The sequence below is a fragment of the Andrena cerasifolii genome, chromosome 2 (genome assembly GCF_050908995.1).
Source record: "Andrena cerasifolii isolate SP2316 chromosome 2, iyAndCera1_principal, whole genome shotgun sequence".
In the NCBI taxonomy this organism is placed as follows: Eukaryota; Metazoa; Arthropoda; class Insecta; order Hymenoptera; family Andrenidae; genus Andrena; species Andrena cerasifolii.
Genome location: NC_135119.1, coordinates 25,655,674 through 25,671,289, shown reverse-complemented (window position 1 = coordinate 25,671,289; position 15,616 = coordinate 25,655,674). Strand labels below are relative to the sequence as shown.

Sequence of the window (15,616 nt, the reverse complement as noted above, 5' to 3'; positions counted from 1 at the left end):
TTCTTCTGTTCTGAGTTTTGAAGGAGGAGGTTTTCAAGGCTTGATGAAAGCAGAAATTCAGCTTCTTCTGTTCTGAATATTGAAGGCGGAGGTTTTCAATGCTTGGTGAAAGCAGATGTTGAGCTTCTTCTGTTCTGAGTTGAAGGAAAAAATTTTAAAGGCTTGATGAAATGAGAAATTGAGGTTCTTCTGTTCTAAGTTTTGAAGGAGGAGGTTTTCAAGGCTTGATGAAATCAGAAATTGAGCTTCTTCTGTTCTATTTTTTGAAGGAGGAGGTTTTCAAGGCTTGATGGAAGCAGATATTGAGCTTCTTCAAGAAGGAAAAGGTTTTTAAAACATCATAGGTATCCTCAGAAAATGAAACTCTCCTACCCTTAGTCGGAGGAAAAGGTATTCAAAGCTTGATAAGGTCCCACATCAAGGACTCTCAACTAAATAAAAAGGTTCTCTAGGCTTCATAAGATCCAAAATTGAGATTCGTCTACTTTCAGCCGAAGGAAGAGGTATTCAAAGTTCGATAAGGTCCCACATCGAGGGGGCCTACCACCCTCAACTCAATAAAAAGGTTCTCAAGGCTTCATAAGGTCAGAAATGAAGATTCTCCCGTCCCCGGTTAAATAAAAAGGGTCTTCAAGACTCGATAAACCTCTGTAACGTCTGCTCTCAGTCGAAATGTTTCTCTAGCCACGTTTTCAATACAAAAACCACGTGTTACGAACACGGAAACGAACCCTTCTCGTCGACTATGGTCTTCTCATCTATTCTTAACAGCTCGTTTATTTATCCGCGGTTTCCACGGAAAATCGTGCTCCCGTACAGAATCCCAGGGGGATAGAATGAAAGTTTACCCCCGTTCCCAGTTATTTTCGGACCCTTGTGCCCCGCTGGGATCGTGAACCTTTCGATTCTTCGGTAAAGCCCACTACGCATTCGAGTTTCTTCGGATCACTGCGGTCCTTCGTCTTCATTCCAAGCAATAATTAATTGAATTGGTTTTACATTTGAAAATCAAATAACTGAGCACTGAAATGCACCTTGCATCGCGAAGCTCGGCCCTAATTAACTACTCCAATTAAGAAGAAGGAAAGTTTGTTGCTTCACGATTTCGTGATGTTCATTGAACCAACGTAGACAGCTGATAGCAGAGGGTTTGTTATAACGGGTGGGAATAAAAAGAAAAGAAGTCCCTTCGGTTATTTTCGGCCGTGGGGATCGTGAACCCCGTCGTGTTGCCACTCGACAGCGGTTAGATATCGATATCGCCCTCACAAAAGCTTCGTTGTACGAGAAAGACCGCGGTTGTGGAAAACGAACGACCCCATTAATTATACCATTGTACGCTCGATAAACTCGCGAGCCTTGGCGGATCGAGACGTTCGGATAAGCGTGTCGGTTCGTTGCATTCGAGCCTCTCTGTGGCAGGTTTCAAGGTTACCAGATGAAAAACTGTAGGATCTAGATGCACGAGCCTAATTGCCTCCCTGCTTGTCCATTTTTCATTTATTCGTTAATGATTTAATTATATTCTGTAATGCGCAGTGCTGAAGTGGGTGGGAGGAAGCAGGGAGGAAGGAAAGAAAATGCAATGGGTGGAGTATTTCAATTTGATTTCAGCTTTTGAAAGGATGGAGGATGCAGAACTGTTAGTTGTTTTTATGTTGGTGGGTGGTGATGTTTGAGTTGATACTTGGCCCTCTTTGAGTTGAGAAGGGGATCTCTTCGAGCTGAAATTTGGCCCTTTTCAAGTTGAAACTTGACTCTTCTCAAGTTAATATTTAGCCCTCTTCGAGTTGAAAGTTGGACCTCCTCGAGTTGAAATTTGGCCCTCTCCAAATTGAAATTTGCGACTCCTCGGGATGAAATTTGGTCCTCTTCAAGTTGAAATTTGACTCTTCTGAAGTTGATATTTGGCCCTCTCCGAATTGAAATTTGCCACTCCTCGAGTTGAAAGTTGGGCCTCCTCAAGTTAATATATGGCTTTCTTCGAATTAAAATTTGGCCTTCGGAGAGTTGAAATTTGGACCTCCCAGAATTGAAATTTGCCACTCCTCGAGTTAAATTTTGGCCTTCTTCAAGTTGAAATTTGACCCTTCTGAAGTTGATATTTGGCCCTCTGCAAGTTGAAATCTGGCCCTCTCCGAATTGAAATTTGCCACTCCTCAAGTTGAAATTTGTCACTCCTCAAGTTGATATTTGGCCCTCTTCCAGTTGAAATTTGGCCCTCTTCCAGTTGAAATTTGGTTCTCTTCCAGTTGAATTTTGGCCCTCTTCCAGTTGAAATTTGGTTCTCTTCCAGTTGAAATTTGGCCCTCTTCAAGTTAATATGTGGCCCTCTTCAAGTTGAAATTTGGCCCTCTTCAAGTTGAAATTTGGCCCTCTCCGAATTGAAATTTGCCACTCCTCGAGTTGAAAGTTGGGCCTCCTCAAGTTAATACATGGCTTTCTTCGAATTAAAATTTGGCCTTCCGAGAGTTGAAATTTGGACCTCCCAGAATTGAAATTTGCCACTCCTCGAGTTAAATTTTGGCCTTCTTCAAGTTGAAATTTGACCCTTCTGAAGTTGATATTTGGCCCTCTGCAAGTTGAAATCTGGCCCTCTCCGAATTGAAATTTGCCACTCCTCAAGTTGAAATTTGTCACTCCTCAAGTTGATATTTGGCCCTCTTCCAGTTGAAATTTGGCCCTCTTCCAGTTGAAATTTGGCCCTCTTCCAGTTGAAATTTGGTTCTCTTCTAGTTGAAATTTGGCCCTCTTCCAGTTGAAATTTGGCCCTCTTCAAGTTGATATTTGGCCCTCTTCAAGTTGAAATTTGGCCCTCTTCAAGTTAAAATTTGGAATTCCTCGACTTCGAAATTGGCCCTCCCGGAGTAGATATTTACCTCTGGTGGCACACAAGAGTCTCCGCGCGCCATTCTCATTTCACGTTATTTAGTTAGACGATCTCTGCGACGCCGTTTCCTCGAATAACGAGGAACAAACGCATTAGTAGACCATTATTTTATTAGCCCCACCGTGGAATGGCATCCTCGCGTGTCTCGTGTCGCATTAAATGAAATTGAACTCCTCCCACCCACCCTCCTCCCATGGGGGAAAACCAAAGCAAGGTGTGTCTGGTCCTGGTAATGCGTTAATAGCTCGCGGAAATTAAGCTTGCTCTTAATTGAAACACTGTTGACTTCGTACAAACAGAAAGGTCGTCGATCTGTTTTAATTACTCCTACGCAAAAACGTGTCTCGGCAAACTTTCCACAACCTCCACTATCTATTCAAGAATTAATCTCTCCTCACTAGGCTTGCAATTAAAAATTTATAGAATACCTTGTTATTTACATACGAAAGATTCCATTAATAAATTAAAATAGTGTTCCCTATTCTCATTTCTCATCCCTTAATTACTAAGTAAAAAACTAAACAAAGAGGAAGACTTCAACGCGAGAGAAACTTGTGTTAATACAACTTCTCTACAATTAATATAAAATTTTCCCAGGATCCCGTTCAGCGACGGGTGTGCCCAAAATCGATCCACATCCCGAAGATGACGTGCTCTTCGTCTCCAGCAAGGACAGCGAAATCTCCAGCCTGTGGGTCAACTATCTCACAGCTTGTTTCGAGCAGATCAGCAGGCAGCAGGGCCGACCGCCATTCAAGTAATTATACTCCCCCGCACATTATTCCTATCCTAAAAATTACCTCGAACTTCATAAAACAAGGCTAAAGAATTGTATAAAATTCAACCTGAAAAACAAACATAATCTTTAACAACGCCATCTGATAACTCGGGTCAAAATAGACCCAGTACCATTATCAACTATCATCTCCCCAATTCCAGAGTTCGTCACGTCACCGTCGAAGAAACGATGCCACCAGGCACGGAGGACAGGATCAGGTCAGCTCGCCTGCAGATCGTGGTCGTGTGCCCAGTCCTCTTGGAGCGTGTTCAGAGTCGGCCCGAGCACGCTACGGGCCTCTCCCGGCAGCTGATCACGGACAAGGTCCTGGCGATGATGCTGGGCGTCCACGACAGTCATATTAGCGATACTCACAAGTCGATCCTGGTCTCTTACAACCAGTGGAGGAAGTTCTTCGTGAAGGACCAGGATGAAACGTTCGTGGGTGAACTGTTGGGTGCTGCTGTTGGGATTCTGGGCACCACGCCACCCCCAGCCTTGAGGAGCGACAAGACTTCGTTCTCCGTGCATCCGAAGAAAGTTAAGCTGGTGAGTTTGCAGGTCGAAAAGGAGGGAGAAGGCTATGAGGAGTCTGGACGATAGGAGTCTGAATGGAGAAACTGGACAGATAGATTTGAATGGGAGGGCACTGTAGGTATTCAGAAGTGGAGATAGGTGAAATGAATAGCCACCATTTTGGAGTGGAATAGGTAGTAATGCAGGTTAAATGATTTCTGCTGCGTCAGAGAAAATGAAATGACAAGTTGACGAGTTTAGTGGCATGGGGGTCAAGAGAGACTAGCATTTGGCTCGAAAATTTTGTTGGGAGTCACTAGTCGCCAGCATTTGGCTCTAAAATTTTTTTAGAGTTCAATAGTGATCAGCATTCGACTGCAAAATTTTTAGCAGGTCTCTAGTGACCAGCATTTGACTCCCAATTTTTTTAAGGGGTGACTAATGTCCAGCACTGAAGTTCAGAATATTATGGGGGTCAATGGTGACCAGTGCTATACTGTAAAATTTTCTTGAGTGTCACTAGTGACCATCACTGAAGTGCGAAATAACATGGAGGTCACTGACCACCTAGTACTGAACTCCAAATCTTCACGAGTGTCACCACGAGCTTAAACTTCAAAAACTACTTCCAGGGCCACAATCGAATAATCGCCCTACTGAACGACCCCCTGCAACCCGAGGACAACGTCTCCGTGATCGTGGATCGCTGTGGGGAGGCTATCGACATCGCCCACGTGAAACGACGAAACCCCTACACCCTCCAGTTCTCCATCCCCGAGAGGTGCCTCGAGGTGTCCATGCTGGTGGGCGTCAGGATCTCCAAAAACGGTTGTCCTCTGGGGGTGAGGCAGGTGAAATGCGAGAGCAGGCTCAGGGAGCTCGACCAAATCCTCAGGGCCCACGACAATCCCCTAGAATTCATGTGCCAGGTAAACCTCAACCTACGTAATAACAAACTGCTCCATTCTCTAAAAGAATACCCACTTCATCGCTGTACTATCTAGCTAACCAACTCAGCTTCACTTGCCAATCAATTCTGTTTGCAGACCTTTGGCTTCAACCCAGGCGACAGAGAACAGCTGGACAACTGGATGGTCCATGCGTTTCAGAGAAACGTCCCCCCGCACTTCAATCTTCTGTCCACGCCTAGCGGAGTGGTCTCCACTCAGAAAGTTCACTCGAGTGAGTAAAATTCAGTGTGAAAATGTTACCTGCTACCTTCTGACTTAAGTAACTATGTCTACGTCCTCTTACACTCTCCGCTTTGTTTGCTGCACTATCAGAGAGGATAGTGGGTAAGAATCTCCCCCAGTGCTCTAAACAAACTCCAATTGCTGAGTCCTAAAACCACGGTTCTATCGATCCAGGTCCCGAAGAGAATCCAACATTGCTGCATTTCGCTGCTCGCTTCGGCCTGGAGAGGCTAGCCTGGCAGCTGCTCGAGTGCCCGGGCGGTGACTTAGCGTGCGACCTGAAGAACGTGGCAGAATTGACGCCCGCGGATCTCGCGGAGCAGGCAGGACATACGAGACTCGCCCATCAGCTTCGTGGCTACATGGTACAAAAACATCGCCTTTAAATAGTTCGAAGAAACTATGCGTATTCGAATTATTCGAAGAAACTATTCGTATTCGAATTATTCGAGGAAACTATTCGTATTCGAATTATTCGAGGAAACTATTCGTATTCGAATTATTCGAGAAAACTATTCGTATTCGAATTATTCGAAGAAATTGTTCGTATTCGAATTATTCGAGGAAACTATTCGTATTCGAATTATTCGAGGAAACTATTCGTATTCGAATTATTCGAGGAAACTATTCGTATTCGAATTATTCGAGGAAACTATTCGTATTCGAATTATTCGAGGAAACTATTCGTATTCGAATTATTCGAGAAAACTATTCGTATTCGAATTATTCGAAGAAATTGTTCGTATTCGAATTATTCGAGGAAACTATTCGTATTCGAATTATTCGAGGAAACTATTCGTATTCGAATTATTCGAAGAAACTATTCGTATTCGAAATTATTCAAATTACTCAAATATTCGAATATTTAAAGCTCTACTTCAAATGCCATTGTGTAAAGGAACACACAATGATTCTCATTTGATGCTCTGGTTCCCCAGAATGAGTATGTTGTGGGAAAAAGAATTTGAAGATTGAGGTGCTCATATACTTCTGTTTCTTATATTTATATTGATTCGCTGAAGCATGGTGAAACTATTTTCCACCACTCCCATTCTTCAACATCCATTTGTATCTTCTCAGTGAAAGTGATCTACTCTGTTAGCTTCCAAAGATTTTAGATCCTGTATGCCCAGTGGGAACTTTCATCGAACTAACTGGTATTTCGTTTTTGTGTTGCATGTTTCGGGCTTCGCCTTGAATCCTCGCCGCAGCAAATGAACGAGTTCACCAACATGTACAGCTACCTGAAGGTGATAAGCGAGACGACGACAGACCAAGCGGCAAGTGAGTGTCTTGGTTTCTGCTTTCAGTAGGAACTGCATTTTTATTTTCCCGACGAAAAGGTGATGGTGATTTCTTTTGATTGCCAGGTGCGGACCCATCATCCACTAACACGACCACTGACACCGCCAACGACAAAGAGGATTATTGTCGCCCGCGACCGTTGAGCGAGGCTTACTCGGTACCGCCAGCCGCGAGACCAATAACGTCTCTAATCTTGCCTGGCCATTTGCCAGTAACCCCTAGCCCGACCACCCCTAACTCCATTGAAGCTAATTATTCCATCGTCCCAGCACCGACACCTGTTGTTGCCAGCCCATTGACTCCCACGGCTACGATGACCATGCCGAATGGCCTTGAGCTACCTCTTCAAGGTTACATGAAAATGTATCCAGCTGGTAAGTGGTCCTCCTCAATACAGAGACTTATTGATATAGAAAGATGATGGATTTGATGTTCAATAGTTGGATATTGAAGTTTATTAAGGAAGTGAGATTTGGATGGAGTTTCAATTAGTGAGCTTTGAATTTATTTGGGAGTGAAGAATTGCTTCTTAATCTCTTCTCTTTTCTAATTTTAATCTCTGCTCTTTCCTAATTTTAATCTCCTCTCTTCCCCAATTTTGAGGAAAAATTCCTCTTCTTTTTCGTATTTCTAATCACTTTTCTTTCCTAATTTTAATCTCCTCTCTTCCAAAAATTTTATCTCTTCGTTTCCCAATTTTTAATCTCTTCTCTTTCTTAATTTTGAGCTCTTCTATTTCCTAATTTAAATCTCCTCTCTTCCCTAATTTTGAGCTCTTCTCTTCCCTAATTAGAATCTCCAATTCCCAAAATTTCTTAATCCACATAGAGAACTAAGTTCCCACTGTTTAAGATCGTAAGTTTGATTTTCCCAGGGCCGAAAACACCCACATCAAACGTAGCCAGTCATCAGCCGTCCCGAACAGCGACCCCGACGCCAAGTCGCCAGGAGTCTCACCCCGCTCCTGCCCGAGAGGAAAACAGCCAGTCTTCGTGCTTGTACGGCAGGACAGCCTCGAATTCCAGCGTGAAGTCGAGGGAGCCCTCAGGGCCGCAGGACGAGCTCCTAGAGATCATAAACGACTTCAAGAACAACGTGTTCACGATCGCTGAGGTCGAAAGGCTCGTCGAGAACTGGAGGAACCGGAACGATGTTCAGCAGAGTTTCAAGGACAAACAGAGGCAGCTCAATGCGATGAGGGAAGAGTACGAGAGGATACAGAAGAGGCTGAAAGAAGAGATGAAGACACCTACTCCGTTCGACAGGATTCGAAAATTCTTCTCCAAGGGGAAGAAAGGTTAGTAAGAACCCAGACTGTAGGGAATAGGTTTTGTAATCCCTACGTTTCTCGGGAGGCATGGAAAAAGAGGACCTCGGGCGATGGGACTCGAACCCGCGATCTGCGGAGTCCTGGCCAGGTGCCTAACCGACTCCACCAAAACCGACCCTCCGAAGTCTCTCATTCCGAGCTCCCTCTTATGGGTTCCTGATCCCACACGACTATCAAACTTTCAGGCCCGGCGCGTGGTGTTTTTCTTGTGTGCGATAAATATTTGGCGCTTATCCAAAAACAATCTTTTTCGAATTAATTGCGAACAAAATGAATAGGAAATGAAAAGCATATGATCTTACTGACGCCCTAGTTCTGCTTATACAAATTTGAGTTGCTTAAAAATTTATCTCGTATTATTTTTTAGCTTTTTAGGCGCATCTTCTCTTACAGCGCCTGTGTACATTGCGCACTTTGCACACGCAACGCGCCGGCTCTGCAAACTTTGTATAGTGCATAAATTAAAAATTATTATTCACTGAGGTTGCCTGTTTTTTTTTCAGACTCGAAGGACTCTGCCAGTGGAAGCGATGACTCGTCCACTGCCGTCAAAGCAGAAACTGCCAATGGCGGGTTGACAGACCGCAGACCTGTCAGTAGCTTGAGCCTCCGTAGCGTTTCCAGTAAGAATCTATTTGTAACACCTACCATAAATTTCACACCGATTAAAGCTTCACAGTACTAGCGATTTTTTTTACCGAGTTTATCAGAGTTTGCGCATTTGGCTTTCCAGGTTCCTCTTCATCGGGAAGGATGAGTACCGCGAGTGGATGCAGCGGGACCAGTCTGGGCGACAGTGGAACCCACTCTGACACTGAAGACAGAAGGGTAAGTACCTTGGATTTCTTTAAACTGAAACAGACAAGAAGAAGAAGTTCCCATTCCTCAAATGGGACTTATATTGTTCCAGCTTCAAAATGCAAGGGAGGACAAACCAGGCGTGATGTCCTACGAGATACCACCTGCCCCGAAGCCCTTCACAGGCAGATACTCACCCGCGCCCAGGTACTCCCCTTCGCCCCGATCCTCAACCGGAAACGACCTCGACCTCAGACCGTCCCAGCCACCGTCCAGAGCTGAGGACAACGAATATTACATCGCCTTTCCTCCTTCAGGACTACCCATTCACTGTAAGCCACCACTTCGAAATACACCCAGCGTTCTTCAGCTTCAAAGCATCCCCTATTCCCAACTACTAGGACAAAACCCTTATCACCCAACGAAACAGTAATAAAACCTTCTTCCAACAGCTTTCAAGTCAGACGGCTCGCTGAAGGAACCAAAGACCCCGAGCTCTCCCTGCGACCACCCCAAGTATTTGGAAATGATTCAGAACTCCGCCCCAGGGGTCGCGGACGCCTCAGAGCCAGAGCCCCCCGGGCATCCGGGATGCAGCTACGCCAACGTCGACCCGTCCACGTTGCACTCAGCGCCGGTACCGCCTCCTGGCATGTGCATTCCCAAGAACTACGTGAACGTGGCGCCTCCGTGCGTCACTGCGTTCCAGGAACCCGTTCAGGGACACCAGGCCGAGCACAGCCACGCGTCTGACTTGGCGCAGGCTCCAGAGACCTCGAAGAACTCGGCTAAGGTTGAGGCTTCTGGTCGAGTCGAGGAGGAAAGGGCCCTCGTCGAGGGTCAGGGTCAAAGTGTGAATCACCTGGCGAGCAAGAGCAACGAGGAGTACGTGGAGACCGACCTGGTGAACGGCTCAGGGGGCGTGGACGTCGTGGACTGCGGCAGAATGCCTGATTACATGAACGTCGATGTCTGTCTGGACCTCAAAGTCGTCGCTAAGAAGGTCCCTGCGCCCCCTGTACCACCCCGAGGTGAGGGAGCTTTTGATAATTTTTTTCAGGTTGCTTTTGAAGATAATGAGGATTATGAAAAATACTGGCTTGTTCCTTGAAGCTTGCTTTATAAAATGCGTATTTTTTTAATGGGATACGATCGTGGGAAGTGGGGTAAAAAAATTGTTGAAGCAGAGGCATTCATGGTGCTTGGAATGCAGAGTGTAGGACACACGTTCAAAGTTTGATTTTTTTCTCCTAAAGTTGCGTTGGCTTTCTGAAATGTAAAGCCTGTAGGAGAGGGTTCAGGGGATGTTGGGATATTTTTTAATGTAGAAAAAAGGTTAAATTTTTTTATTTCGAGGTCTTGTAACGCTGCCAAGTAGATTGCTTCATCCAGCTCTTATTATCGTTGGAATTTCAATTGTTTTAACGACTATGAAGCTTAGGTCTCTTCGAATCTGCGTCAGAGACAGTGATTCGAGTTTCTTCGCGCGAACACTCTCCAGTGACGCAGAAAGCCCCCAGAAGGAGCAGCTCCTTAAGCAGCTTGAAATGCACGGTGCTGATTCAAAAGGTTCATTGAAGTCCGCGTCGGAAATTCACATTCCACTGGAGCTAATCACCAGTCTTGCTCCTTTTTCCTCGGGGAATTCACAGAGGCCGGTTACTTAATCGAACTTTCATCGACGCTGTTTCTCGAAACGCCTTAACCAGCGTGAAAGAGTAATCTCTTCTTTGTAATGCGAGTCAGCTTGAATTTTCAGGTGGGGGTGGTAAAATGTGGCACGTCTAAGAACTCTTAAAGGTTTTGAACCTAAAGAAACGCTTTCCTTGAATAGGAATTTGTGAACCTTCATTTTTAAGTTCGTGGGTATATAAAATTATTCATAGAGTACTTTCTGCTACATTCTACCTTAGAATTCACAGTTAAGAAAACGTATTATTTAAACAATCTTCAAGGATCTCTGCGGTAACTCCTATGGCACATAAAACGTCCACTAGAAGAACATTTAGACCAAGTTATACAAAAAACTGCCAACCCACAGTGATCTGAAATTGAGAAAATTCAGTTTGAAGATTTTAATTGTTAAAGGAAAGTAGCTTTATTTCTATATTTTCTATATTTTCTATATTTTCTATATTTTCTATATTTTCTATATTTTCTATATTTTCTATATTTTCTATATTTTCTATATTTTCTATATTTTCTATATTTTCTATATTTTCTATATTTTCTATATTTTCTATATTTTCTATATTTTCTATATTTTCTATATTTATATATTTATATATTTATATATTTTTTATTTCTTGATATTGATTTACAATGTTTTTCAATGGGCTATTTATTTAATAGCGAGTACTAAAATTAATATTATTTCAAATTTTCTGTAGCTTTTGTTTTCTAAGCCTACAATGGAGTTATGGCTTGGTAATATTAACAATTCTATAACGTAAGAGTTGTTCTACGAGTTAGTAATTTTTTGCAAAATAAAGATCACAAAATTATGGGATACGTACTGTGTTTAACTAATTTCTTGCCATTTTGAGGGTTTCTGCATAACTTGGTCCATGTATTAAACTACTGCACTGTATATTTCACAAGCTTCGAACCTTCCTTGATTAAATAATACAATCTTCTCCTCGCAAAATTAATACCAAATATTCCTGTTAATTTTCTGTTCCAGCAGCCACGAAGAAATAGAAGAGCCATCGCAAAGGACACAATTGCCCTGCTGCTTCTTTTCTTCCACAAAAGGAGCTCGATTGCTCCCTCCCCTTATCACCCAAAAGGTGCCTTGTGCAATTGCTATCGTCATTCGAGAGGCATTCGAACGTAACTAAACGTAACCGAGCGCCGTCATCAGTCTTCGTGACTCGGAATTAGTATTAGTAGCCCATTTATACATATAAACGGTTCGTTAACGAAGGCCATAACATATTAATCTATTCGACGCGCGTACATTAGTCTCTCGTGTACATTACTTCCCATTTTCTCTCCTTACAATTTGAATACTCGAGGAGGCGTGACTTAATGTATGGAAGATTCTTTTAACACCTAAACTGCGCTCGAAAATACTTTTTCTTTCTACATTATTCTAAAGCATCCTCGAATGTGTTGTACGAATAAATAATAGGTGTCGAGTTATTGTTACTACATGTATTACCGTTTACGTTGATAGTTAAGAGAGTTTAAGTATGAATTATTACTTCGTGAATGTTCACGTTCGTTTCATGATCTGAAGATGCCGAGGCGTTGAAGGTCCATTCCTCTTGGAAATATTTAGATTTTAACGAAGCTATATGGCCCAGGAAATTTTGAGGTTCTCAAGGCACTGGAGACCAATCGTTTCCAGCTTCCTTTTACCAGAAAAACGTGTACGTTTAATTTAGAATTTAATTAGAATTCAGGGGTGTGAAAGTCGCAGAGGATCCTCGAGTGCCTTAAATCTAACACCCTGCAATTAGAATTAAAAAAAATTAGAAGAGTCAACTTTTAGCACAGAAACTGAAAAATTAAGAGGCACTAAAAAATACCAAGCCTTACACCCCAACAACCAAATTCCTGTACACTCCACCTAAAAGACTCAAAAACTTGTAACGAGTCTAAAAAGTGAGACAAAACGATCCATCGACTCATAATAACAAAATTGTTTAAAATTTACTGTAAAACTGGACGAAGGCACTCGAGGCCCCCCCCCCAATCACGCCTAATCAACGCTGTACATTAATTAATCAACTGGGATCTCGGTCCAACAACGAATACAATGCTAGCGAGCGCCAAATCAAAGTTTCGTCGTTTGGTGTGATGCCAAAAACTGAAGAGGAAACGTGTACATACGTCTCTATACTCTATTTACAATTAATTACTATAATCACAGTTAGGATTATGCTCGACCAATGACGTTCACACGTCCGCGAATATCGTTGAAGAAATTAGTCGACAACGCCCAAAGACTGCGAGGAGACCGTTGGCGTAATTCGCTGTATTTGTTTTGCAATGCGCGAGTCGCGCGTGTCGTTAGTAGTAAATAATACTCTGTACAGCTGCCGACGTTCTCTGTAATCGAGCCTCGTGCTTCAAGTACCAACGATGCATTTACCGTTTCCAATTGTAACGAGTTGCCTTAGACCGTTTTGCATGATCTTTTCTACCAGATCCACCGGGTCCACTTTTATATATTTATGTCTACGTTAATAAATGAGAATGTAAGAGATAGTGGTGCTGATTTGTCGTGCGCGAACGTGCGAATGACTTCTCCGCGAGTTTTTGCAATGTTTAACCTGTTAACACTATCGAATTTAAATGACTTCTAGGAAGCGTATGCTTTTGCTAACGCGTGTCCCATCGTGAGAAATATTGTCGTCGGTCCCAGAGCTGGCCAGTTGTTCCTGGAAAATGCGCGAAAGGCGTTACGCAACGAATCAGTTGTTCGATTATGCAAATTTTGGAAATCGTGAGGTGAAAAATCTCGGTGAGCCGGGGCGAACATTTCTGCGGGTGAACGACGACTATTGGACTGGAAAGTGGGTACTGATCGGATTTGAATTTTACTGTTCAGAGTATTTCTTTCGTGGGAAGCAGAGATATTTAGATAATTGAAGAAAGGATGACTGTTTTCTTGAATTTTAAGTTTTTCAGCTGAAGATTAAGAGCGTTTCAAGCACCCGCATTTTTGTGGAAATTGCGAAAATGGTAACTTATTTAGAATTAATTTAGAATAGAGCTGTAATTATTCGATTAATTTTGTAATGATGTCGAATAATTTAGAATGATTCGAATAATTTCAAATAATTCGAATAATTTCAAATAATTCGAATAATTTCAAATATGAATCATTTCTTTGGATATTCGAATATTCAAATATCAAATTCGAATTCTCTGGTATTCGAATATTCGAATCTCAAATTCGAATTCTCTGATATTCAAATATTAGAATCACAAATTCGAATTCTCTGGTATTCGAATCTGAAATTCGAATTCTCTGGTATTCGAATATTCGAATTTTAAGTTCGAATTCTCTGATATTCGAATATTCGAGTCTCAAATTCGAATTCTTTGGTATTCAAATATTCGAATCTTAAGTTCGAATTCTCTGGTATTCGAATATTCAAATCTCAAGTTCGAATATTCGAATCTTAAGTTAGAATTCTCTGATATTCGAGTATTCGAGTCTCAAATTCGAATTCTCTGATATTCGAATATTAGAATCACAAATTCGAATTCTCTGGTATTCGATAATTCAAATCTCAAGTTCGAATTCTCAGATATTCGAATCTCAAGTTCGAATTCTCAGATATTCGAATCTCAAGTTCGAATTCTCAGATATTCGAATCTCAAGTTCGAATTCTCTGATATTCGAATATTCGAATCACAAATTCGAATTCTCTGATATTTGAATGTTCGAGTATTCGAATACTTAGATTATTCGAAGTCTTAGATTAAACTAGCCCTAATGCAGAATACAGCTTCGAATCACGGGAATTATGAGTTTAATCGGAATTTGGAGTATCAAGACTGCACTGTGACTTTTTTTTAATTAAATTAAAGACTTCAACTTCTCTTCAACAGAATAATTCGAGGATCATTCCTCTGGTGCTCCCCCATCGCCAGGTAATTATATTTTTCAACATTTTCAACGCGACAAAGGATGCAACGCTGATCAGCCAATGATGTCACTTTCGTTTACGCAGAGGCGATAGTATTTTTGAATAAAACATGCAATTGTGTATGCATCCTCAGTGTCGAACCATCCGTCGCGGCGTCAACATCACTGCTGGGGAAAACCAGACATTTTTAAGTTCTCCAATACTTTCCACTCGTGAATAACAAAACGATTGAATCCTTGACCCCGAGGAGCGGCTATTTTCGAACAGGAAGGTACTTCCGTTTTATCAAACAGAGTAGATATTTAAAGCAGAAAATACAACAAATAAAACTCAACTATCAGAATAAAAGTAAAACTTTGAATTCGATTTTCTCGCGAAATTTTCGATAAAACATTCCATAAATTTACCACTTTATTCTACACGTTCTGCACTAACAACATACCAAATACGAGTTAAATCGGTGGCCCAAGCTTCGCGCACTGCTACTTTACATAGTCAGCGCAGTCCGTGCGTAGAACGCCCTTAGGCGTTCGGGGAGTGTGGTTCAGGAATACGGCTAGAGGATTTCCGCACGCGGTGAACGCTCGAGTCCAAGTGTTGAGAGAAAGACTGCCCTCTGAAGATTTCCCTCTTGCTAAATGGGAACGCCAGCCGGAAATCGTCCAGACTGCTAGACTCCTCCTGTTTCTCTACTCCCCCGAGACGACGAAGAAACCGCTATCTTCCTTCCGTTCGATTTAGATTTCGCGTTAATTGCTTTCGCGCGGCTAATTGCCGTTGCGGTTCGACATCCGTCGAGGGATCAACGGGGTCCAGTGATCCAGGCGCGGCGTGGATCGTGTCCGTGTCACGGTTCGTCAAGTGGGGATCGATCCCTATATAGCAGGGAGATCGCTGTACCCCCAGCAAAGCTGGCAAAGACGCGATCACCTTCTCCGTCCTCGGTTCTCTTGCAAGTAAAACAGTGACTTCGTTGGTGCTGCTCTTGTTGGAGGTATAATTCAATGGGGACCTGGATGCGGTGCTGTGTTGCGAATTTTGCTGTTGGTGGGCTGAAGAGGGTGGAGGAGTGGATAAGAGAATAAGAGCATAAGCTTGTGAAGTTGTTGGAAGATTGTGGATGACTTCGGGACGTGGTTTTGAAGGAATTTTCAATGGGGGTGGTGTTGTAGAGGAATGCCAACTTTGCTTGGTATAGGG

At 42.7% G+C, this 15,616-nt stretch overlaps 2 protein-coding genes and 1 long non-coding RNA gene across 10 annotated transcripts in view; 2 read left to right on the top strand and 1 right to left on the bottom strand.

The window, feature by feature from the left end:
- Window positions 1–13,025, top strand: part of Stumps (DBB domain-containing protein stumps) — a 58,951-nt gene extending 45,926 nt beyond the window's left edge. For 3 of the 5 annotated variants that reach the window (XM_076806753.1, XM_076806757.1, XM_076806756.1), the window contains 13 exons: window positions 3,488–3,647; window positions 3,830–4,217; window positions 4,817–5,113; window positions 5,231–5,366; window positions 5,552–5,742; window positions 6,589–6,661; window positions 6,748–7,056; window positions 7,557–7,979; window positions 8,516–8,635; window positions 8,746–8,840; window positions 8,923–9,142; window positions 9,263–9,841; window positions 10,252–10,520. In XM_076806753.1, coding sequence (XP_076662868.1) covers window positions 3,488–3,647; window positions 3,830–4,217; window positions 4,817–5,113; window positions 5,231–5,366; window positions 5,552–5,742; window positions 6,589–6,661; window positions 6,748–7,056; window positions 7,557–7,979; window positions 8,516–8,635; window positions 8,746–8,840; window positions 8,923–9,142; window positions 9,263–9,841; window positions 10,252–10,388 — 3,128 coding nt within the window. In that variant the 3' untranslated portion in view covers window positions 10,389–10,520. Of the gene's footprint in view, window positions 1–3,487; window positions 3,648–3,829; window positions 4,218–4,816; window positions 5,114–5,230; window positions 5,367–5,551; window positions 5,743–6,588; window positions 6,662–6,747; window positions 7,057–7,556; window positions 7,980–8,515; window positions 8,636–8,745; window positions 8,841–8,922; window positions 9,143–9,262; window positions 9,842–10,251; window positions 10,521–11,493 lie in introns of those variants that run through there. The other 2 variants (XM_076806755.1, XM_076806754.1) reach the window with 2 other exon arrangements.
- Window positions 3,597–15,616, bottom strand: part of LOC143366041 (uncharacterized) — a 27,492-nt gene continuing 15,472 nt past the window's right edge. The window contains exons 2-3 of the long non-coding RNA XR_013084653.1: window positions 3,800–5,735; window positions 3,597–3,735 (exon numbers count right to left, since the gene is read on the bottom strand). This is a non-coding gene — a long non-coding RNA (uncharacterized LOC143366041). The remainder of the gene's footprint in view (window positions 3,736–3,799; window positions 5,736–15,616) is intronic.
- Window positions 14,533–15,616, top strand: part of LOC143366039 (antileukoproteinase) — a 6,143-nt gene continuing 5,059 nt past the window's right edge. The window contains exon 1 of one of the 4 annotated variants that reach the window (XM_076806762.1): window positions 14,533–14,687. The gene's annotated coding sequence lies outside the window, so the exon portion shown is untranslated. Of the gene's footprint in view, window positions 14,711–15,067; window positions 15,411–15,616 lie in introns of those variants that run through there. The other 3 variants (XM_076806764.1, XM_076806765.1, XM_076806763.1) reach the window with 3 other exon arrangements.